The sequence below is a fragment of the Spinacia oleracea genome, chromosome 3 (assembly GCF_020520425.1).
Source record: "Spinacia oleracea cultivar Varoflay chromosome 3, BTI_SOV_V1, whole genome shotgun sequence".
NCBI lineage: Eukaryota > Viridiplantae > Streptophyta > Magnoliopsida > Caryophyllales > Amaranthaceae > Spinacia > Spinacia oleracea.
Window position 1 is genome coordinate 139,980,973 of NC_079489.1, and position 22,877 is coordinate 140,003,849.

The 22,877-nt window shown below is 36.4% G+C and overlaps 2 protein-coding genes across 2 annotated transcripts; one reads left to right on the forward strand and one right to left on the reverse strand.

Annotated features, from left to right (window-relative positions):
* The first annotated feature begins 1,307 nt into the window (after nt 1–1,307).
* LOC110799050 (patatin-like protein 5) lies at nt 1,308–4,582 on the forward strand. Its single transcript, XM_022004248.2, has 7 exons — nt 1,308–1,817; nt 1,953–2,134; nt 2,976–3,162; nt 3,313–3,474; nt 3,586–3,876; nt 3,996–4,171; nt 4,318–4,582. The coding sequence occupies exons 1-7, from the start codon at nt 1,677–1,679 to the stop codon at nt 4,373–4,375; spliced, it is 1,197 nt and encodes a 398-aa protein (XP_021859940.1). The 5' UTR covers nt 1,308–1,676; the 3' UTR covers nt 4,376–4,582.
* A 316-nt stretch (nt 4,583–4,898) lies between these two features.
* LOC110799049 (uncharacterized) lies at nt 4,899–11,793 on the reverse strand. The gene is made up of 12 exons (XM_022004247.2): nt 11,336–11,793; nt 11,101–11,202; nt 10,934–11,014; nt 9,657–9,766; nt 9,430–9,565; nt 8,915–9,013; nt 8,207–8,309; nt 7,725–8,122; nt 7,463–7,639; nt 7,172–7,369; nt 5,468–5,788; nt 4,899–5,256 (listed from the first exon to the last, which is right to left on the reverse strand). Exons 1-12 carry the CDS (start codon nt 11,651–11,653, stop codon nt 5,158–5,160), a joined length of 2,142 nt encoding a protein of 713 aa, XP_021859939.1. The 5' UTR covers nt 11,654–11,793; the 3' UTR covers nt 4,899–5,157.
* Nucleotides 11,794–22,877: the final 11,084 nt, after the last annotated feature.

A 22,877-nucleotide genomic window follows, 5' to 3' on the forward strand; every position in this document is an offset into this window, starting at 1 on the left:
ATCTGTTGGGCTAAAATCAGACAATAGGTTGAGCAACAAATGTGTATCAATGCTTCAGGCAGATAGATAGAAGGACATTACATTCAAAAGAAGTGTTAAACATGGTTCCAAAGAAACTTTACTTCTTGGCATAAAAAATTGGAAAAGACTATATGTACTCTTAGTGTACAAGATTCTCTTGTACACCACCATTAATTTGTTGACACATCATCAAACCCACTAAAAAATAATAATGAAAGACAATAAATATGTAATTTCAACCAATAGAAAAACATGGTGTACAAGAAAACTACAGCACCCATAAGCCACTGCCAATAACATAAAAGCTTGTCTGATTACAAGAGTAAATGAAAGTATACCTTGCAAGGTCAATACTAGGGACATGGTCGGGTTTTCATTGTCATGAGCCTTTTGTTTGGCTTGTATTATATAGCTTCTTTCTTTGGCCTTATTGTCATTAGCTTGAGATGTTATAGACTTATAGGTATGGATATTTTCTTCCTAAGGTTGATGAGTAGCTGTCTGATGTATTAGTTTGGTTTCCCCTGTTTTTTGGAGGGTTGATTGCAATAAAACTTCACACTTGATTTACAAAAAAAAAAAAAGTGTTACACAGGACCCAAATCTCTTAAATAAAAAGGCCCCTGAAAGCTTCGCTTAAGCGACTTCTACCGAAAACATCGCTTAAGTCATTTAAGTGACCGAGTGAAGTTGTTGGATAAGCGTTATTTATGAGCAGAAGGAGGGTAAGTCTTCATTCACTTGGAAATTTTTCATAAGCAAGGGGATTGGAAAGGTCCATAGGGAGCTGCTTGAATGGTGGATGGTGGGTCAACAACTTGGCCATCTTTAACAACCGGAGCAACAAACTGCAATTGCTATCCCAATAGCCTAGCAAGCGGAACGAGGATAATACCTTTCCCGAGAGGTTACTGGAAAAGTTGAGATGGACCATCCGGATGAAGAAGAGCAGTAAGAACGAAACGGAAAATCAAACTGCTAAGGAAGTTGACCCATCACAAATTCACACGTCACCAACCAAGTGACAAAATACAAGACTTTTGATTGAGATGGATGTTACTAAGGAACTTCCTCAATACATGAGCTTGTTTCTCAAGAGTTACCCCGTACTCGGTATGACTAAGCGGTATATTTTATCTATACTATACGACTTGAAGTGAAGTACTCCTATAATAAGATCTCAGGTACCTACGAGTATTAAATTTTTGTTGCGAGGGGTTTCTAAGGGAATATTTGGTGTATATTATTTATCGGCAAATGGGCAATCAACAAGCACTCGTCCACACCACACCATCATAGACATATAAAATCCATAAGCTTAACGTTCAAACCTTTTCTTTTTCTTTTTCTTTTTTTGACGAGAAGTTCAAACTAATTAACCCTCCTAGCCTCAACTCCTGTGTATGTGTAAGACTTGCATCCAATAACCCCGTCCTTATCAGCCCTCTTAAATTTATTAATAACAAGCATATATACCAGTCAACAATATATAACTATTATAATCGAGGGAAAAAAGAAAATGAATGTAATAACAGCCTTGCGATCTAACTTCTAAGGTCGTACGAACTTCTGAAGAAGAAGATCGAGGCTCGGAGTCGTGTCTTCCTTCTCTGATCCCTCGACCTCTTCTCCAAAACAAGAAAAATCTAATAACAATGTCGTCGAATATACAAGATCCTCCATCCTTCAGTTACTACAACAGAAAGAAGTTTGTGACTATTCTTAGCATAGATGGTGGTGGCATTCGAGGGATAATTCCTGCTGTCATTCTCGCTTTTCTCGAAAAACTTCTCCAGGTACTACACTTAAATTTGCGTTAATTAACCCTCAAAAGTCAAAACCTAATATGATTACTAATAATACGGTTTATAAATGGTAATCATAACGCATGATGCATGGTTATAAACAATTAATGTAAATATGTAATGTAGGAGTTGGATGGAGCAGAGGCAAGACTAGCAGATTACTTCGATGTGATAGCAGGAACAAGCACGGGTGGGTTGATAACAGCCATGTTAACTGCACCGGATGACTATAATCGTCCTCTTTATGCTGCTGAAGCTATCACTACTTTTTATTTGGACAATGGTCCTAAAATATTTCCACAGGAAAGGTAACAACTTTCAACTTTTATGCAGCATAATCAACATATATGTCAACGATCAACTTTGTAGCTTCAATTTGGTCCTACTTTAAGAATGAACATTCAATTATTCATGACTTCAAATCAAATCAAATTTTCACTTAATTTACTAATTCTAAAGAAAATAAAGTTTATTGACAAATTAGTAACGTAAACGTCAACCAACTAGGATATCCGGTAAAACTTATTAATTAAGGAGGTGATCTAATTAAGTTTGGAAGATTAACTAGCTCTTAACCCGTACGATGCACGGATTGGTTTCTTAATTTAGATTTTTTGTTATATTGTCTAGAGTATAGTACAGGAAATAATTCGAAAATTTCGAAATAATGGGAGATGATGCATTTAAAGTGTGATAAAATTGATATTAGAATGTTAAACAAATAAAATTAATTGTATGAGAATTAAGACACTAAAGAGAAGAAGAGGAAATGATAAGTAAAGAGGAAAATAAAATATGATCTTACACAAAGTAAAATAAAATAATAGGGTGACACGTGCGATCGTTGTATTCAAAACCTTCTGTTTTAAAATATACTCCAGATATATTAGTATAGATTAATGAGTTGGTCTCTTGGTTATAGGTAAGTGGCCAACATGTTCTGTTCTCCTCACTTAAATTGAACCGGCTCCTATTCAAAGTGAGAGAGCAACTTGTTTACTTAAAATATTTTAAGTGTTATTACATTTTCGGTAGTTCAAATTATACTACTAACGTGATTTTTAATTACATATACGAGGTATATATCTTTAAGATGTCTCATAATCACAACTAATTTGTTTTTCTTCATGTTTAATTTGATGAATGTAGGGGGGCACTCGCGCAGCTAACAAGCTTTATCAAAGCTATGATAGGGCCTAAATATGATGGCAAACATCTCCGACAAATACTAAGGGAAAAATTAAGAGAGACAAGGTTGCATCACACACTAACAAACGTTGTTATACCAACTTTTGACATTAAAACGCTCCAACCAGTTATATTTTCCTCCTACAAGGTTATTACCAGTGAATTATTATTTCTTCTCCAATTAATTTTACCTTAAATTGTACATACTCGTATACACATTAGTTTAAGAAATGGATTAACGTAAATGAACCAAGAAGACTCATCTAGTACTCAAAACTTCCCTCTTTGAACTATTTAGGTTCCAAGTTACCCTGATTTGGATGCAAAACTATCAGATATTTGTCTAGGCACATCGGCCGCTCCAACTGTTCTCCCTTCCTATTATTTCCAAAATGTGTATGAAGATGGAAAGGCAAGGGAATTCAACCTGATCGATGGCGGAATTGTGAGCACTAATCCGGTAAAGTAAATCAATCATGTCTTTTACTAATTACCTACTCCTAACCAGTCAAACATAGGGGTTTATGAAGACTAGCTAAATTCCTTTTTGCCTTTTTTTTTTTGTGGGCAGACTTTCCTAGCAATTAATGAAGTTACCAAACAGATGATGAAGGAAAATCCAGATTACGGGACCATCCATGATAAACTACTGGTTTTATCGATAGGAACAGGATCAGGGAGGAATGAGCAGAAGTACAATGCTAAAACATCAGCAAAGTGGGGGCTTGTGTCTTGGCTATTTGAAAAAGGTTCATCTCCTATTATTCAAGCTTTCTATGAAGCTGGGGCTGACATGGTTGATTACCAGAACAATATTGTTTTTCAATCCTTCCGTTCTCAACACAACTACCTTCGTCTTCAAGTAAGTCACTAATCTGAATAACTAAAACTTCAACCACAACTATAACAACAAGAGGAATTTCCCATGAATTTATTATTTACTTATATTAATCAGTGGGATATTCTTTGGTAAATAAACAGGATGATAACTTAACTGGAGCAGCTGCTTCAATAGATGTGTCCACAGAGAAAAACATGCAAGATCTTGTGAAGATTGCGCAAGAGATGCTCCGCAAACCAGCCAGCAGGGTCGATCCAGAAACTGGACGTCTACAAGAAATTCCACAACTTGGCACCAATGCAGCTGCTCTCCGAAGGTTTGTTCTTCTAATTTCTGCACTAACAAATTGTCAACGAGTAACTGTATACGTAACACACAAAAAAATAAATGTTTTACAGAGTATTACTTTTAGCTATTAGTCGGAATCTAAGTTTGTCCTCAAATCTGTTCCTCTGTAAACAGGTTTGCAGAACAACTCTCGGATGAAAGAAAATACCGCATGGGTCAAGTCTCCATCTGATGGTAGAATACACAAGTACCGGGCACTACCCAGTATTTGTCCATCTTTAACTGTATACATATTCGTGTGCATTACATAAATAGGTGCAACCCTATTGAGAGGTTTTTCCTTGTATGCAACATCAAAAAAAGTTAAATAAACCTGTGTATTATACTTGCCTCGCAAACATGGCCATTGGCCACAACCAAAGCATGGAGACTATACAAATGCTGGGTGTTCTTTTTATTTTATACAAATCCTTCTTATACCTGAACAATCAGAAATTGTGGAGGCTGCAATACTGCACATCTCCATTTCCTGTAACAACCCCATAAGATGATGCAGATATCATATGAATGCTCCACATGATATCAATATAGGGGCTAATATAAAGATCACTGGATCAACTGAAACCTCCTTTGGGTGCTGGTGAACCCAGAAGTAGCACGGTTTCCTACCATCATCTGATTTTGGGAACACATAAATCATTTATACATCACATACAAGTCAGAGTAACACAAAGAATTTGAGGCATATAGAGAAGTTTTGAAAGCTAGGCATCCTTTGATGTCCAGCAAGTGGATATTATGATATTGATAACCAATTTAATCAATTCAGCCAGACTACAAACAATGGTTCAACCAGTGCAGTATATAAACATGAAAGAATTGTAGGAATAAATAATAAACCCAAGAACGGGGATATACAGAAGAAGCCACCATGTATCTACAAGATGCAAACTCTAGAAACCATCAGTGCTGCAAGCAACCAATAAAGATCGTTGAATGATACACTGATGGCTATCAGATTTCTGCAAAAATGTGTTGGATAACACTCTCAGCATTTCCATTATATTGTGCCAACAGATGGATGGCGTCAGCCCTGGGAAGTGCAACAAATTCCTGCATAAAATTTGGAATATTAATTGAAAACCATAGCCATGCACCGATTATTTGATAAATCAGAAACAGATGACATTACTAGCACGGTCAAAATACTTCGACTTAAAAGCTTATAATGAAATGTCAGAAGATTTAAATCCGAAAGGGTAATTCGGAAACAGACCTGCCTGGATTTGGAAATATAAATGCAAAAGCATGATTTATGACTCACCATAACTTTGAGGATTGCACCTTCATCACAAACTTCTTGGGACGACACTTGAGTTGGGCTGTTGCTATCTTCCGGGTTCCCACCACTAGATGAAATTGTAAGTTGAGATGATCCATGACTGTGAGCATCTATTTGAGATTTAGAAACAGTATCAGCCAGCAACAGGCTATTGACTTCTTTCAAGGTATCAATCTTCAAAAATGATTCAAAGCGATCTTTGCACATTTGAAGTTTAAACCACTCAGTATGTGTATGAAGCGTGGCTTGCATCACTTTCATAAGCTGTGGTTCTTCAATGCCAAGCCTCCTACCAATAGCAACCTATCCAACATTGAAACACCAGTCTTACATCAGTGCATGTCCCAGTGAAAAGAATTTCCAGTCCAAAAAAACAAATCTCTACAAAATGGACTTTAAATTCAGTGAAATATGCATATGACATAAAAATGTGTAAAGATAAATAAACAAGATTGCCATAACCAAGATCGGCAATCTGAAGTTGCAAGTCTGACCCACATGACGTTTGCAGCTAGAAAGTAGAAACATTCAGCAAATAGGTACACAACGTCATCTGATTACAGAAATCACACCTCCATTACTGCAGGTTTGTTAAGTCTGAACAGGTCAGGCTCAGGCCAAACAGAAAATGAGGGTAGGCCAAATTGGATACCATAGTCCAAGTCAAATAACATTGGGACACCATCGCTCCATCAGGGCATACACTCAGATTTGTGACAACACCTTTGTATGGTTGGGTAAAAATCCCGGATATTTTGGGTTGGGGACTTGGCTCCGTGTTCAAGACAAAGATATGAAACCAAACCAGGCAACCATCGATCAGGCCATTGTTAACCAATTTATATCTACAGTCTGATGAGCCTGGAACAAAATATCATTCGTAATCCTAGTTACTAAAGCAATACACTATTACCGTGCAAAACTTGCAAAATGATACAAAATATCCAGTAAAATACTTGTATAATACACTGCTTGCATTCAATGACCTCCACATCATCCCCAAGTGACTCCAACAACCAACCCCCATGCGTAGAAGAGAGGAAGCAAGGAGGAGGTGCACATTATAATGTTTTGCATAAAAGAATTTTCATATTTGGTGAGTAACACTAGTAGATGAGTCAGAGTAACTCGGATTAACAATGTAACCAACCACTACTCAAGGAAAGAGAGGATCAGAGTTAAGCTGAAAAACGTTCAGGGACAAGATTGAGGAAGTAGGCTTCTCTAGAGGTTGCTACTGGCATTGGGAAAATGACTTCATGTGATAATAGTAACGAAGATACTGAAGGCTCCTGTTAATTTGATACTCCATCCGTCCCTGTTTAATTGTCGCAATTTTCTTTTACGTCCATCCCAATTTAATGAACCCACTAATACGAAGTATTTTATTACCTCTTTCTTCCCACTAACAACAGTTAGGGTCCCACTTTCTCTCTCATTCAATTAAAATAATCATTCACTATCTCTCATCGCACCTACTTTTCTAATAAAATAAGTACACTTATCGCATAAAACTCCGTGAAAACTTATTGTGACGATTAAATTGGGACGGAGGGAGTACAGACTTGGCAGTATTTCTTGCGAGTACAATAATCAATAATAAATAGCAATTCATGGATTAAGAGGCATCATTACAAGTACTCAACACCTGAAAAAGATTCTTCTTACTATGAAAATAGCATATACCTGAAGTGAACTTGCTAACGCATGGACAGGGAGATCTCTCTTAAAATCAATTTCATTAGGCCTGAGCAAAGCTAATAGCGTCTCTTTCAAAGGTTTTAGTAGGTCCTTATCGTTGGCTGCTAAAGGCCCCAAATGGGTGCATGCAACCTTCAGAGCACCAGAGTAATCACCAGAATCAACCAGTTTCAGAAACTCAACCTGAACACGGCAAGAGGCCAAATGAATAATCTCTAAAGATGAATAAGATTGTGGCATCAACAGCGCATACATGAAAAAGAATGGGTATCTTACTTGCTTCAGTTGGAAAAGCAACAAGGGATTCTGGCCGAAAAATTCAGGGTCCAACGTGTTTACCTCTTCTACCACTTCAGCTGCCATACCTCGATCAGCTAAATCTTTGATGCTCAAAACAGTCTCACATCTATCCTCCTTGTAGTTAGAATCTGAAGGGCTATGCTTTTCAGATCCCTATAAAAACATCACTTTTAATAATTAGCTACATGTATAGATACCAAAGATGTGCACATATCTCCTTCAAAAAGACATCATTAACCTCTTGTTTATTGCTCTCATTAGACAGTGTGCCAGCAGGAAAATGTGGATCGTCATTTCTTTCTCTCCATCTTTTGCGTCTTCTCACTTCCCCAATTTCATGACTTCTATTTCTCTGGAAAATCCTCGAGTTTGTAGTTTGATGAGTTCCACTAGTGCTACAGTCATCATGGTTACTTGTACCCTCACAAGGAAATCGCATCTCCACATCAGTATCTTGCATCCTAATCATGTCTGTGCTGATTTCAGTTCCATCCACATGAGCATTAACAATGGAAGATCCATCATCTGAATTTTTGCTATTTCCACAATCCGCATCAAGGGAACAATCCATTGACACATCAGTAGCATTTAGTTTACTAGCTTTCAAATGGGCAGCGTCAGCCAGCAATCTAGATCCTGGCCAGGGAAAACAGTGGACAAAAAGTTTCATATTTGTAAGTAGGAAAAGGAAATCGAAATACTATAAGAAGGTGAGCATACCAGAGGAAGGCACTACAGGGTCAACAATACCCCTGTAAACACAATATTCGCGGACAAGCTCATCCAGAGTAGATACATGCAACCTCATACGGCATAGTTCATTCTACATTAGGAAAAAAAAAGAGTATGCATCACAACCTCCAGATTTTAACCAATCAGCACTGGAAACAAAGCAATTTCTAACACATCATATTAAAAAAACAAAGGCTAGATGTATTAAATGTTGTGAAGTGAACAAGGAATCAATCGACAAAAGTAGAAATGTAGAATACAAATATAACTTTTTGAACAATAGCGCAAAAGGCTATAAATGCTAAAGCCACTGAAAAAGTTAGTTCAAAGCTTGAACCATCTTCATAGAATAAATAAGTAATAGCTTATCATTTCGTAACAGTTATAGAATACAGAAACCAAAGATCCAAGCATCTTCATTGAGTAAATACGTAATAGTTTGTCTTTTCTTAACAGTTGTAGACTACGGAAATCAAATATTCAAGATCATGCATCAATTATTACGTCCATAAGCTATCTTCTTTCTAGGTGATCAGCTAAAATATGGTCTCTTTGTGGTCATACAGTTGAGATAAGAAGAAGATGATATCTTTCAGGCCTAAGCCCAGAGGAAACAGGGGAAAAGGAATGACAATTTATGCAGAAGAACCAGACACAAGTCACCTGAAAAGCCTGAAAAGAGGAAAGGTTAAGAACCTGAAAAGCCTGAACTAAGTCACCCTTTGCGAATCTTAAGCTATAAACTGCCCCCTGTCTGGTAAGCTGGACAGCATGGGCTAGGGCTTGTACGTCCTCCTGATACAAAAGATTCAACAAGACAAACAAATGATTAGTGAAGAGTATTTCATCAGATATCCTTCTAATTTGAGTGTACTCCCTCCGTCCCGGAATACTTAAAACGGTTTGACTTTTTGCACTATTCACATAATTCACTTTGACCCTATTTTATTTCAAGTATATGAAAACAAATGTTAGTATATAATATATTGTTGGCTTCATCTTAATATATATTTTCAAAATATTAATATTTTATTAGTTTTTAAATATGTAGTTAAAGATATTGGTGGTCAAAGTTGTGCATTGGCAAGCGTGTCCAGTCGAAGCGTTGCGAGTATTCCGGGACAGAGGGAGTAATTTTTAAACCACGTCATCACTTTATTCAGCACATGGCGAAAGGAAGACTATATAAATGGAAAATCTGAGAATCTCACCTCACAAATTGGAGGCAGTTCAACAAGTGACTCTTGGGGTGTTGCTGGAGTATCTTTGTCCTCAAGAAGCAACCTCTCAGTCAGGTCAGAGATGGGTGAGGGTACTCCTTGACGAAGACAGAACTCCTTGTGTACACTGATTTCAATTATTAGAAAAGAATCAAGAACATATGCGGGTATCACGAATAGTCAATGTAAATAAACCAGAACAAGGGAAAGAAAAAAACCTTATCAAGTATCTCAATGTCATTGAGAACAAGGGATCATGCGCCTGAAGATGTGCTCTCATAATAGAGGACATCAATCCAGCAATTTCGAACCTTCGTCTTTCAGACCACTGCAGCACAGAATGCCAAGACGATGTCAATTCATAAAAGCTACTTCGTATATGGCATCTTACAGATTCACAGCATGCATGTTTATTAAAATGTACAAACACTTGAGCTAACCTAGAAAGTAGAAACCTAAATCTGCATTCCAGATAACAGTCTAGAAAGGGAAAAGGGGGAAAGAAATTCATTAGTACCAAAACAACGATTCATTAGAAATTCATTAAAAAAGCCTCTGTCGTGTGTGCTTTTCCCACTTCCACTACTCAGTCTAATAATATGATGTTCAACCTTTTCCATAATCTTTTTCCGCTTTTCTAGTGCCCACTTCGATATTCCTCCTGCCCTAAAATAAATATTTAGCTATACTTCATGACTCGATTATGATAGTCTAACTCTCTTAGGATTGACCTTTTTCAAAAGTTTCTTTCAGTTTTCTAGTGCCCACTTCCTTGTTCCTCCTGCCCTAGAAAAAATATTCAGTTGTTCTCCATGACACAATTCTGATAGTACGACTTGCTTAGGCTCAACCTTACAAATTTCATCCACCTGCCACTTCCTTGTTCCTCCTGCCCCAAAATTATTTATTCAGCTGTCCTTCATGAGTCATGACTCAATCCTGATTGACTTGCTTAGGGCTCAAACTTCAGGGCACGGGTACAGGGAGTCAGGGACATGGTATACCCGTTAAAAAGACACGGTAAGCTATTACGATTCTCCTCAGCTTTGCAAATATAGGGTGTTATTGGTGTCACCCAAATGTGAAGAAGGGGGACATGGACAAAAATACACACCCCATAACAATTTATCTACAAAATTAACAGGAAGTAACTCTTAGTAATGAACAGTGTACTCAACACTCAATGAGAAAAAATTACATGTTTTGTAGGTCTTAATGTGAACAGAAATTTCCATGCATTCCAATACCTAGCTCAAAGTTAACAGAAATTTTCATGCGTTCCAATACAATTCTTAGAAACAAACTTGTGGCATAAACTATTCAATGTTCCTTGTAAAGCCTCAACCTCTAATCACCCAAAACAATTCATTTTATTCTCAAACTAAAAAAATCACTACATTCGATATGCGGAATACTAAAACTACAAAATATTGCAAAATCAAAAATGAACTAGTAAATTAATTAATTGACATTAGAGAATGATAAAATCAAGTACCTCAGTAGCCACTGGTGAATTAGTGTCATCTTTATCATAAATTAGTGCTAAAAGTATATGCTTAAACTCCTCATACGCTTCCTTCAAAACAACAATTAATGTCACCTTCAATAAACTATACAAAAAGAAATCCAAAAAAGTTAAACAAAAGAAAAGGAGGTACATACAGGATAAGCATCAAGAGCGCAAGGAGCGAGGGAAGTGCGTAAGCATTGAAAAGCAGAATCGCGATCCTCAGGTGTTCCTCTTCTCAATAACTCAATGAATTTCTTCAAAAGGAAAAGGCATTAAATCAAAATTAAAAACTCCAGCATAAACCTAATAACATAATAATTTCAGAAAAATCGAATTAAAAGCTCCAGCATAAACCTAAAAACAATAATTTTAGGAAAAAATGAAAACCTGTTTCTGAAGGCAGAAAAGGAGGCGGAGATCCTGTAAGATGGAAGGAGCGTGAAGACGGAGGAGATCTAAAGTGGAGTCGACATCACCGGACTCTAACAGGCGTCTGATTTGACGAATCAGGAGGCGTGATTGATACGACGAAGAAGAAGACGACGACGAAGATGGTGAAGGAGGAGAGAGAGAGGAGGAAGAAGGAGAAGAAGGAGGAGAGAGAGAGGAAGAGTGATTGTCATCGAAGAAGAGGTTTTCGGAATTGGCGAAATCGACGACGAGAGCATCCAAAGCTTCCCAGTTTACAGGGGTTGATTCATCCATGGTGTATTGTGTGTCAGAGTTTTGGGGGATAGAGATTGAAGGAATTAGAAGGAGCTAGAGCGAGGAAGATAAAATCAGATGATTACTTTTTATTTTTGGTTGATCAGCTATGTGAATATGATCGACTCTCATGAGATTTAGTACTGGTACTTCGTTCGCGGGTTTTTATATATGCTACCATGGGCCTTGTGGCTCGGAAATTTTGTAGCAGTGAGGAGTGAGGACCGAGGATTAGACCTGGTTATTGGATAGGGTAGTCCAATGGATATAGGGTTAGGGTCAAATTAATAGGGATTTTATTAGTCAGGGCTCTTATTGGACAGGGCCTTTATTGGACAGGGTCATTATAGGGTCAAACTTATACTACAATTATTTTGAAAATTAAAATAGTAATGATACAAAAAGTTACGTGTATAGCTTCGTATTCACTTGTACTTGCACATGGCTCTTTTGTTTTTCATTTTTCATTGCTCGTTTATTGACCCGCCCACTAATGACCCGCTATTGACCCGCGACCCGCTTTTGACCCGCCCATTATCGACCCGCTAAAAAAGACCCTTTCAATACCGACCCTCTTTTGACCCGCCCCGACCCTGACCCGACCCGCCCGATAACCAGGTCTACTGAGGATGAGAGAAAGTGAGGTTTATGGCCGGAATCCAATCAAAGGTTAGAATTTTAATTAAATGTCGTGATAGCAAAATAAATTTGTCATTTGTATTGGTTTTAAAACTTAATAGGAAAAATTACTTTAAATAATCCAACCTTTCGACGATTTTCCGTTAATAATCCAAACTTTCGATTATTATTTAATAATCCAACCTTTGTAACCCTTTAACTTTTATTAGACCCAGATGATCGAAAACCGGGAAAGAAGGTCAACTCTCTTTAAGATTTTTTCCCATTCACCTCCTAACTCCTCTACCTCCATAGCCTCTTTCTGATATCTCCTCTTCTCCCCTCCCTGCTACTGCCATAATGTCATCCCACCAGAAATCGCCCCCGACCAAGAAATACTATGCACGGCTCCCTGAAACACAACCCACCCTCGAAACCCAACCTCTCTCCACCGTCTTCATCTCCTTATGCAACCACCATCAAGACCCTAATTAATTTCATTCATGGACACCCCAACTCCAACTCCAACTAAACAAAAATTATCGGACTTTTTGAGGGAATTTGGAAATTATTCAGACAACTATTTTGAAATTTTGGCATGAATTACAATTTTAATATCAAACAAATTAAACTTACTCCCAATTTAGCTTTTATGAAATCATAGATTTTATAACTAACAATTTTTTTTCTTCTCTCGGTGCTCTCAAGGCGCAGCTTAAGCGTGACAGCTAAGTGCTAACTGAAGGAAATAATGCCCTTGGTCCAAGTATGCATTCTATGTTAAGTCTAATAAATGCGGTTCAGTATTAATTAACAAGTTAATAATTCAGTGAGATCAAGTGAGCTGAATGCCTAGCTAGAGGCCGCTTCAGTTCAAGTGGAATTAATGATATTAATCTACAGCTTACTCTTGACTGAACCCGTAGGGTCACACAAATAGTACGTAAACGGATCAAGTATTTAATGGCATTAGATACTCCATCTATGGATATTCGGAATCGACGGATCTTGGTTTCAGTGGGAGCTGAGATCGTCACAGGCAAGAAATGAATACTCCGGAAACGATGATATTGCCGGAAACGGAAATATGGATCGTATCGGAAATATAAATATTATCCAAGTCGTAGATGTTGCCGGAAACGGAAACATGGTACGTATCGGAAAATGTTATCGGAAATGGAAATATTACCAGAATCGGAAATATTGCCGGAAACGGAAATATTGTCAGAATCGGAAATATTATCGGAATCGGAAAATAATTCCGGAAACGGAAATATTAAATATTTGTTCGAAACGGAAATTGATTCCGGAATCGGAAATATTAAATATTGTTCGTATCGGAAATGAATTCCGGAACCGGGAATTTAATCGGAAGCGTATCGTACGAATTAGCATCGGACGAGGCCTGCCGGACGAAGGCCCAACACGAAGTCGGGCCATCGCCCAGCAAGCCAAACGCGCGCCCAGCCAAGGCAGCGCCCAGGCCCACCGCAAGGCAGGCCCAGCGCGCGCCTAAGGCCATGGCCTCGCTGCGTGGGCTGCTGCTCGCACGCACGCGCATGGGCGGCCCTCGTGGCTGCCGTGTGTGTGTGTGAGTTTGTGTTCATGCACGATTCCTAAAACTATTAGAATTAGTATATGATTAAATTCCTATTCCTAAAAGGATAAATTAATTAATTAGAGTTCTTATAGGATTCTAAGTTTAAATAATTCGTATCCTACTAGGATTCCAATTCCCTTTCCATAACTCTATAAATACGTGCCTAGGGTCACATATTTTCAGAGATCAATTAAGTATTCAAAGTGAGTTTTGAGAGAAAAATTCAGTCATATTTCTTACCTAGGAGTGCCGAAAATTCTAGTACCTTAAGGGCGATTCTAGTTGGTCAATCTTAAGGCGGATCCGGACGTGCTGTGGACTATCTACGGAGGGACGACACTTGGAGTCCTAAAGACTTGTTCTTGTTCGGTTCGGGCGCAACTAGGGAAGGCACGCAACAAAGAGTATGCATCTAAATTATGCTATATGATTATGTGTAAATAATATGTATTCCTGGCTTAATGGTTGTTTCCGCATGATTTATGAATTGTCATATGTATCATAACCTAACACTAACTGCTCCACCGCGAATGGGGAAGCGAGGGCGACCGAAGAAACAACCGGTGGTGGTACCAGTAGAGAAAGCAGCGTAATCAGCACCAGACCCTCCGACAGGTTCAGCGAGGAACACTCCAATCTCGAATGGGTCTCATCCTCCGATTTCCATGCTCCCTTTGAGTGGGTCAGCCGCTACTAACGTGGTGGTGAAGAGAGTTTCTCCGGCGACCATGGTGGGGCTTAGGCCTACTTCTGAAAGTGTATTGGAGACATCGATGTTGGATTTGTTGTCATCAATGGCGGTGGTGTTGGAGACATTGATGTTAATGGGGAAAGAATGAAACCGAAAGAACCCAAAATGAATAGAGAAGGAAAAAGAAAAAAAATTATATTTTAAAAATAAAAATAATTTATGACGAATAGTTGAATGACACGTGTTCAGGTTACCTGTTATATTGGGTTGGTGACCGGTTAGGTGCAATAAAAGTTAATGGGTTACAAAGGTTGGATTATTAAATAATAATCGAAATGTTGGATTATTAACGGAAAATCGTAGAAAGGTTGGATTATTTAAAGTAATTTTTCCAACTTAATAAAGTAACTTGCATAGTTGTAAGTATTCATTGTACTTTGTATAATAAACTAGCTTATGGGCCCGTTTAATGAACGGGTAATTATATAGTGGTTGTTAAGCAATCTTTTAAAGTGCTAATTTTGTTGAGGGGTTGTGATTTTAGTGGGTTGAAAGTTGAAAAAATATACAAATTAGATGGTGGGTTAATATCGAGTGTTAAGGAGGGAGATGGGGTGAAAGAAGTTATATGAATTAAATGGTGAACTGATTTTGAAAATGGAAGATGAATTGGGGTGTTAAAGTTGTAAAATAATTTGTGAAACAAACAACAAAAGGAAAAATTGGAAAAAAAAATAAATTATTGGAGGAAAGATGGAATGACACATGTCATCTAATAATCTATGGTTTTCCTTTTTAAATACTACTAGGTATTGATTAATTTTACAATAGGATAACTTTTACTTAGTGCTTGGTATTTACAATATTTTGATTAACTTTTATGAAAAAAAAATTAACGCATAAACATTTTAAAAAGTTACATGGTTACCTTTATATGTAGGGATGACAATCACATCCGAATCGAGTCCGACCCGATCCGAAGGAAAAATCCGATCCGAATCCGAGAAAAAAAGTCCGAATCCGATTAAAAACATCCGAATCCGAATGGATATGGATCGGATATGGAGTCTGCAGAGACTCCGACCCGACTCCGACCCGACTCCGAGTCCAAATCCGACTCGAAATTATTTCAAAGTGTATTATTTTTCGTACATAACTTCTTTTTTAAAGGAAGTTCCCAATTTAATCTAATATATTTAATTAAAGCGCATACATTTATAATTTATTAATTTATTAGAAACTGATTAGATTTTGATAAATGAGAAATATGATTTCTAATTTATTTTAAAATTAAGATTATGTAAGTAAAGTTAATGCATGATTCGGATTTGGATATAGATATGGATATGGATATGGATTCGAATTTCACAAATTCTTATTTACATGGGGTGTACGATAAATATTGTACACCGAAGTTAAAGTTGACATAAAATGCTAAAAAGTCACCCTTATATATGTAAAAGTTATCTATTTTTTAGAAATAAATTTTTTCATTTTAATAAAAAATATTTCTTCAAAATCACTAATAATGTATAAAATTAATCATTTAACACTTTAAAATGTTTATTTACTAACTTTTTTTTAATAATATAAAAGTTAGAGAAAACTTAATAAAAGTTAGAGAAAGTTGGGTAAAAGTTATATTGGTGCACAATAAATTTATTGTACACCTTGTGCATGCAAGACCTTTTGATTTGGATATTATATGGATGCAATTTTGGAATCCGAATTTTAAATGGATATGGATATGGATATGGATATAGATGCAATTTTGGAGTCTAAATTTTAAATGGATATGGGTATGGAAATGGATGCAATTTTAGAGTCCGAATTTTAAACGGATTGGATTTGGAGTTTACCACACCCGACCCGAATCCGATCCATTGCCATCCCTATTTATATGTAGTACATTATTTAAATATCTATTACTATATATTAAAAGAGACACCAGGAATGACACGTGTCAATTCCTGTTGCGATTTTTCCCGCTAAAAATCCTTTCCTAAAAAAGTAAAATTTACTTTATTCTATTTTTATTTTCTCTCCTTTTATATAAATGTTTATAAATAAAAAAATTATAGGATTATTAAATATGACATTATTAAATAATTTTGGTAATATTTAGTCAGATCTTCATATCAATAATAATATTTTGTTCATATTAAGCATATCAAATATTTAATTCGGTCAAATCATCATATTAAACATATAAAATATATAATACGTAATAGAACGGAAATTGTATATTATATGATAAAATGAGTACGTTCGAGATTTATTAATTACGCAATAGAATTAATAATTTTCAAATAACCGTGCGTGCACGGGACCTAATCTAGTTTTGAGTTAACTTTATCTCCGTCTTACAATATTTATTGTACACCACACTTCAATAAGAAATTTTTGAAAAACTAATTTCCGTGGTACCATCTACGTAAGATTGAGTACTAGCTCTAATTTTTATTTTTTTTTGCAGTAAATTGTTATCATCATTTGGGGTTTAAATATTAGAACCGCTATCATAGTTAGTTGTTTTATAGAATTAATGTAACCGCAGATTTTTCTATATACAAAACCATCTTCGTTAGCGGTTCTCTGTTGATAAAAAAGAAATGGAGCTCGTACCCGATCCTATGCGGAGGCCGATGGTACCGTGGGAATCAGTTTTTACACCAATGCAAATGAGGAATTTATTTTGGTTTGAGACTTTTAACATCCAGGGAAACCGTTCAGATGTTTTGTACTAATATTTGTTTATCACTTATAAGGTTGTATCGGATAATTATTAAAAAAATAATAAAATAATAAAAAACTTTTTAAAATGTTGTAAATGACACATTTTCCTACAAACAAGGTACTCTGTAGAAAATGAGGACTCAAGTTACTAAGAATGTTATAGAAGATATTTATTTTATATAATATTATTTTATTATTATCACTAACTGAATTCTGTTATCAGTTAGTTAGATTCTCATATGCTGACATATATAGTCTTCCTATTTCCTTAGCTTAGGTTGTAAGCAACTAATTGATCATCAATCGATTAAATCCTCTCTCTGCTTCTTCCTAATATTTTCAGTTTCTTCATGGTATCAGAGCTGAATCTCTAGTAAGAGATTGAGGTTCTTCTCAAAATCCGAGAGTTGATCTTTGAGTGAATTTCTAAACTGAAGATTATCTGCTTACTGATTTTTTTTTGTTGCGAAATTTCTTGCTGTTGCGAAGTTTCTTGCACGAAATTGATTGAATCCGATTCTTATAAAGAATTGATTACTGAAAATGGCGATTGAAAGCAATAATAATGACAGCTCTCAATCAAATTCTAGAGGTAACAACAACTTTGATCCTTATTTCATAGCTAATTCAGATAATCCTACTTCTACTTTAGTTGCAATTCCATTTTCTGGTGTGAATTTTGGTCGCTGGAGTAGAAATGTAAAGAGAGCTTTGATAGCTAAGAATAAAGAAGGTTTCATTAATGGTGAATTGACTAAACCTGCTGTTAATCACAAAGATTACATGAAATGGAAACGAGCTGATTTCATGGTTGTGAGCTGGATTCTGAGTTCTATGAATCATGATCTGGCTGATGATTTTGGTTACATTGATAATGCTGCTGATTTGTGGCATGAATTAACTGAAATATTTGGACAAACTAATAGTCCATTAATCTATCAGTTAAAGAAGGAAATAGAGAACCTAACTCAAGAAAATATGACTATAGTGTCATATTACAGTAAGCTGAAGAAGCTGTGGGATGAAATGCAGACTCTAAGAGCCTTTCCTACTTGTACTTGTGGTGTAATGTTGACCTGTAGCTGTCAATTTCTGAAGAAAGTAGCAGAGTTTGAAGAAGAAGACAGAATGATGAAGTTTCTGCTTGGCTTGAATGGAGGTTTTGACAGCACCATAACTAATGTGTTGGCTATGGATCCTATGCCTAATCTGAACAGAGTTTTTTCAATTACTCAGCAAATTGAAAAACAGAAGGAAGTTAGTAATATTGCTGCTGAATATAGTGCTATAAGCAGTAGTGCTATGGCTGCACAATCTCACAATAGCAATTATGTTCAGAAATTTGCTGGAAATCATGGAAAGAAAGACTGGAAAGATCTTAAGAAGGAAAAACTGAGTAGGATTTGCACACATTGCAAAGGAAAAGGTCACACTATAGATCAATGTTTCAAGATAATTGGTTATCCTGATTGGTATAACTCAATCAAGGCATCTAAGGCTAATAGTTCGAATGGTGCCAGATTTGCTGCTAATGTCAATTCTACTACTGATATTTCTGATGATCCTCTTGATAATGCTGTTGGAGATGCTGGTGTGATGAATAGTGCTATGCTTAATGCTATTTGTCAGGAAGTTATGAAGGTGATGAAAGGCCAACATCAACAGAATGGTGATAATAATGCAGCTAGTTGCTCTTATGCAAAATATGCAGGTACAATTTCTCATTCCTTTAATTGTACTACAACTACATGCAATCTTGATCATGTGTGGATAGTAGATTCTGGTGCTTGTGATCATATGACCTATGATGAGAATATATTGATCACCATAAGGGTTCTTATTCAGCCTATCAAAGTTGGTTTGCCTGATGGAACTCAAATGATAGTTGAGAAATTGGGAGATACTACACTGAGTGATGATCTGATTTTACATGATGTACTGCTAGTCAAAGGTTTTAAACACAATCTATTGTCTATTGGGAGATTGATTGAACACACTGGTGCAACTGTAACATTTACCAGAACTGGATATATTTTCCATGACCCCTCTAATTCCAAGATAATTGGTGCTGGAATAAGGACAAAGGGACTCTACTATTTTGTCAAGCCTTAAGTTGATGTCAGTCAAGGTATATCCTCTCAGGTGCCTAGTTGCAACACTGTTGATCATTTGGTTGATGTACATATGACTAGATTGCCTAATAAAACTGCTACTAGTATTTCTCAATCTGATCGTGATTCTAGAAATCATCTGGATTTGTTACATGCTAGGTTGGGACATCCTTCTTTGTCAAAGATGAGATCTGTAAATGCTGATTTTTGCAAAGGTGTTACTGAATATAACTGTGATGCATGTTATAGTTCTAAACATCATAAACTTCCCTTTCCTGTGAGTGATAGCAGAGCTGTTGCATGTTTTGACTTGATACATATTGATCTTTGGGGTTCTTATAGAATAAGAAATCTGGATGGAGCCTCATATTTCTTAACCATAGTGGATGATCATAGCAGAATTACTTGGACATACTTGATTCACAACAAACTACAGGTTCAGAAAGTTGTTTCTGAATTTCTTGCAATGGTTGAAACTCAATTCAGTAAAAGGATTAAGAAAATAAGAACTGATAATGGAACTGAGATAGTTAAAGAATCTTGTAGAAGTATGTTTGCCAGTAAAGGAATTTTGCTTGAAAAGAGTGTCCCATATACTCCACAGCAGAATGGTAGGGTTGAAAGAAAACATAGAAGTTTGCTGGAAATTGCTAGAGCATTGAGATTTCATGCAAATCTTCCTAAAAAATTCTGGGGTGAGTGTATTTTGACTGCTACTCATTTGATCAACAAGATTCCTTCTAGGGTTTTGAATGGCAAAACACCTTTTGAGGTCATGTTTAAGACACAGCCTGCTTATGATAACCTCAGAGTTTTTGGAACTTTGTGTTTTGCTCACAACTCTCATGTTCACAGAGACAAGTTTGATTCCAGAACCAAGAGATGCTTGTTTATTGGTTATCCTGTTGGTTATAAAGCTTTTAAGCTTTATGATCTTGACACTCACAAAGTGTTTGTTTCCAGGGATGTGATATTCTTTGAAACAATATTTCCATTCAAATTATCTCCTACCAAAATTGCTTCTGTGGTTCCTAATCCTTCATTGGTTGATTTCAGTACTGAATCTTACCAATCTTCTATTTCCCTCCCTGATTCATCCACTCATTCACACATTTCTTCTCCTGTTTTTTCTCCCACTCATCAAAATGATTCTTCTCCTCAAAATTCTCCTATAACTCCTATTCAATCCATATCTTCTAATTCTTCAGAATATGTTTCTGATTCTGTTACTTCTGACACTCATGTATCTCATCATGTTCTTATACCTCATGAAAATCCTATTCCTATACAAAGACAATCTAGCAGGCCTATTAAACCCTCTGTGGTTCTAAAGAACTTTGTTGGGGTTTACATTCCTCATAGAGAAAATCCAGAACCACATTCCAGTGAATCTCTTTCTTTTTCTGTGGCACCTTCTTTGCCTCATATAGAAGAAGTTGATTTGACTAAATCTGATGACAATTGGTTATTAAGACTAGCCTTGGATAACTTTGACACTTGGGACTCTCTTGCTTTTTCTGTATTTGCTTCTCCTACTGATCCCAAAACCTATCATCAAGCTAAAAATGATGTGAATTGGATACAAGCCATGGAAAAGGAGATCATTGCTCTTGAAAGTAATGATACTTGGGATTTAACAATTCTACCTAAGGATAAGAAGGCAATTGGCTCCAAGTGGGTGTACAGAACAAAACTAAATCCTGATTATTCCATTGAGAAGCACAAAGAAAGATTGGTTGCTATTGGTTATCAACAAGTTGAAGGTAAAGATTTCACTCAAACATTTTCTCCAGTTGCTAAATTAGCAACTGTAAGAATCATTATAGCTTTAGCTGCTGCTAAGGGATGGCATTTGTGTCAACTTGATGTGAATAATGCTTTTCTACATGGTTTCTTAGAAGAAGAAGTGTATATGCAGCCTCCTGTTGGTTACACAAAGGCTAAACCTGGTGAGGTTTGCAGACTTAAAAGATCAATTTATGGCTTGAAACAAGCTTCAAGACAATGGAATAAAGAACTTAGTAAGTTTCTGAAGGTGTTGAAATTTCAGCAATCAACACAGGATTATTCTTTGTTCACCAGAAATCTTGATGGTGAATTTTTGGTTCTTTTGGTATATGTTGATGATATTATGCTGACTGGAACATCATTGACTCAAATGGAGGAAGTCAAATCTGCATTGGATCAAGCTTTTACAATCAAGGATTTGGGTCAGTTGGCTTATTTTTTAGGCATTGAGATACACAGAACTGACAAAGGCATTTTTCTTTCACAAAAGAAATACATCAATGACATTCTTGCTGATGCTGGTATGTTAGATTGTGAGCCTGCTCCTGCTCCTCTTTCTTGTGGATTGAAATTATCAACAGCAGTTGGTGATAACCTAGATGAACCAGATATTTACAGAAGACTTGTTGGGAGATTATTGTACTTAAGCATCACAAGACCTGATCTGTCTTATTGTGTTCAACATTTAAGTCAATTTGTACATTCTCCCAGGGTACCACATTTGCGTGCTGCTCTACATGTTCTTAAGTATCTTAAAGGTACTTTAGATCATGGTCTATGGTATTCTTCTGATTGTGATCTCAAGCTTTCAGCTTACAGTGATGCTGACTGGAGTTCTTGTCAGTACAACAGTAGATCACTTAGTGCATATGCTGTATTCCTTGGTTCTAATCTTGTTTCTTGGAAAACTAAGAAGCAAAAGAGTGTCAGTAAGTCCTCTGTAGAAGCTGAATATAGGAGTATGTCAGCCACTGCCAGTGAATTGGTTTGGATGCAAGGTCTCCTTGAGGATCTTCAAGTTTGTATTCCTCTTCCCATCACTCTTCATTGTGATAACACTTCTGCTGAGCATCTTGCACACAATCCAGTTTATCATGACAAGACCAAACATCTCAAGAGAGAAATGCATTACATAAGGGAGCAAGTTGCTGCTGGATTCATCCAAACTTCTCATGTTCCTAGCTCTCAGCAATTGGCAGACTTGCTCACAAAACCCCTTGCTTCCTCTCATCATCATGTGTTATCTGCCAAGCTTGGACTCTTATCCAAAGTCCAGCTTGAAGGGGGAGTATAGAAGATATTTATTTTATATAATATTATTTTATTATTATCACTAACTGAATTCTGTTATCAGTTAGTTAGATTCTCATATGCTGACATATATAGTCTTCCTATTTCCTTAGCTTAGGTTGTAAGCAACTAATTGATCATCAATCGATTAAATCCTCTCTCTGCTTCTTCCTAATATTTTCAGTTTCTTCAAATGTAGTGTTCATTGGTGGTCTACAACCAGTCATAATGTTATCTCCTCTACAAAGTCATATGGTGATTGACTGATTGGTGAACTTGAGCAATAGTAGAACCAACACAAAAGAAAGTTACATTATAGTGTCACACAAAGGAAAATGTGACTGCATATTTTGTTACACATTTAAACTCACATGTCTACAACATTTATCC

Excerpts from the sequence above, each read along its gene's own strand:
- LOC110799050 (XM_022004248.2), top strand. The coding sequence starts at position 1,677 with ATGTCGTCGAATATACAAGATCCTCCATCCTTCAGTTACTACAACAGA. Across the intron at positions 3,877-3,995 it reads ACAACTACCTTCGTCTTCAA|GATGATAACTTAACTGGAGC; the intron begins GTAAGTCACTAA and ends GTAAATAAACAG. Across the intron at positions 4,172-4,317 it reads AATGCAGCTGCTCTCCGAAG|GTTTGCAGAACAACTCTCGG; the intron begins GTTTGTTCTTCT and ends CTCTGTAAACAG.
- LOC110799049 (XM_022004247.2), bottom strand. The coding sequence starts at position 11,653 with ATGGATGAATCAACCCCTGTAAACTGGGAAGCTTTGGATGCTCTCGTC. Across the intron at positions 11,015-11,100 it reads GCGCTCTTGATGCTTATCCT|GAAGCGTATGAGGAGTTTAA; the intron begins GTATGTACCTCC and ends GTTGTTTTGAAG. Across the intron at positions 8,310-8,914 it reads ACTTAGTTCAGGCTTTTCAG|AATGAACTATGCCGTATGAG; the intron begins GTTCTTAACCTT and ends TTCCTAATGTAG.